General features: G+C 57.1%; 1 protein-coding gene across 1 annotated transcript in view; it reads left to right on the top strand.

Moving 5' to 3' along the window:
* Positions 1-769: 769 nt before the first annotated feature.
* The window catches only part of BARHL1 (BarH like homeobox 1), a 2,474-nt gene continuing 1,793 nt past the window's right edge, over positions 770-1,450 (top strand). Inside the window, exon 1 of the mRNA XM_031057295.1 lies at positions 770-949. Within this exon, the coding sequence (XP_030913155.1) occupies positions 770-949 (180 nt within the window). The remainder of the gene's footprint in view (positions 950-1,450) is intronic.

Here is a 1,450-nt window from a genome sequence, read left to right as displayed (position 1 = left end):
CCCGCCGGGAAAGGAGGAGCGGAGACGGATTTCTGCCTGCGAGGGAAAAAAATTAAAAAAAAAAAAAGAAAAACCAAAACAAACAAACCAAAACAGAACCGTGACAAAATAACCACGCATTTGCCAGGTATTTGCCTTGCTCCGGTGAGAAACGAACAAGCCATTCGGCGGGGTTTGATTCGATTGTTGTTATTTGGGTTATTATTTTGGAAATCGTTCAAAACCGAGCAGTGCAGACGGCGAGCCCCGGGCCGCATCCACAGCGCCGGCGGAGCGTGGGGCGGGATGCGAGGGCTGCTCGCCCCGGGCTGGGGGCTTCGGCCTCCCGGGCCCCCGCAGCCCCTTCCCGGCTCCCCCTTTCCTCTGGGAGAGGCACAGGAACAGCAGGGGAGATTTGGGGTCAGAGCTGACCCCTCGGAGCAGTTTATCCCGGGTGCCTTCTCCCATCCCACCCTCATCTCCTCTGCAGAAACTTTTCTCCGGGAAAACTGTTCGCCGGCTGTTTGAAAGGGAAGGGAGAGGGAATCCATCCAGCTGGGCGGAGAACAGGGAGGTGATGGCACCTCGCGGGGCCGCTGAATTTGGGGGGATTGGCTGGAAAAAAGAGGGACAAGCTGAGCCCTGTCCTGGCTACAAATGCACCCTGGGCTCGCCCGGAGCCGCTCGGCTGAAATCTGGTTCATGGAGGAAAAAATATTCGCCCAATTAAGCCTCCAAAGGCGGCGGCAGGTTCTGGACATCACGGGCCGATTTTCACTCCAAACGAAGGATGGAGCCCGGGCTCGGTGCCGGGGCTGGAAGTGCCCCGGGAGGAAACATCGGCCCCACCGCTTTGCAGGGCCGGCAGTGCCGCGAGTCCCACCTTGGCTGTTTGTCCTCGCCTCCTACACCCGGCCCCAATTCCTGCACCTCTTCTCCCCCTGTCCCAGATCGCCGAGACGAGAAAGAAGCGAGGGGAGAGGAGAAAAGGGGTTCTCTGCATCCCCCTGAGCCGGCCGGGCCCGGGCCGGGGATGCAGATTTGGGTGGGGGCCGCTTCCCGGAGCCCCTCGGCTCCTCTTCCGTCCCTGCGGCGGGACAGCCACGGCCACGCTGCAAATGCCGTTTAAAAGGGGGAAAAAATTCCTTTAAATTGCGAGGGAAACACTGCTTAAACGGGGCGCAAAAAAAAACCCCACTGCTTAAAATAAAGGGGAAAAAGACTGTCTAAGCGGAGGAAAAAAAGCCCAAAGCCAGTTTAGATGTGGAAGAAAACCACAGTTTAAATGAGAGTAAAACCCCAGCATCAGTGGAGGAGTGAAGATCCCCGCTCCCAGAGCGATCCTTTTTGTGCCGCTTTGGAAATAGCCTTTCCTGGGGCAAAACGCCCCAGATTTATTCCGCAAAGGGGCTGCGAAACTCGGCCTAACCCCCAGCGGCCAAAGTGCCGGAAAAACCTAAAATATATATTT

Source organism: Geospiza fortis, unplaced genomic scaffold, assembly GCF_000277835.1.
Source record: "Geospiza fortis unplaced genomic scaffold, GeoFor_1.0 scaffold27, whole genome shotgun sequence".
Lineage (NCBI taxonomy): Eukaryota > Metazoa > Chordata > Aves > Passeriformes > Thraupidae > Geospiza > Geospiza fortis.
This window is presented reverse-complemented; position numbering and strand designations above follow the sequence as displayed.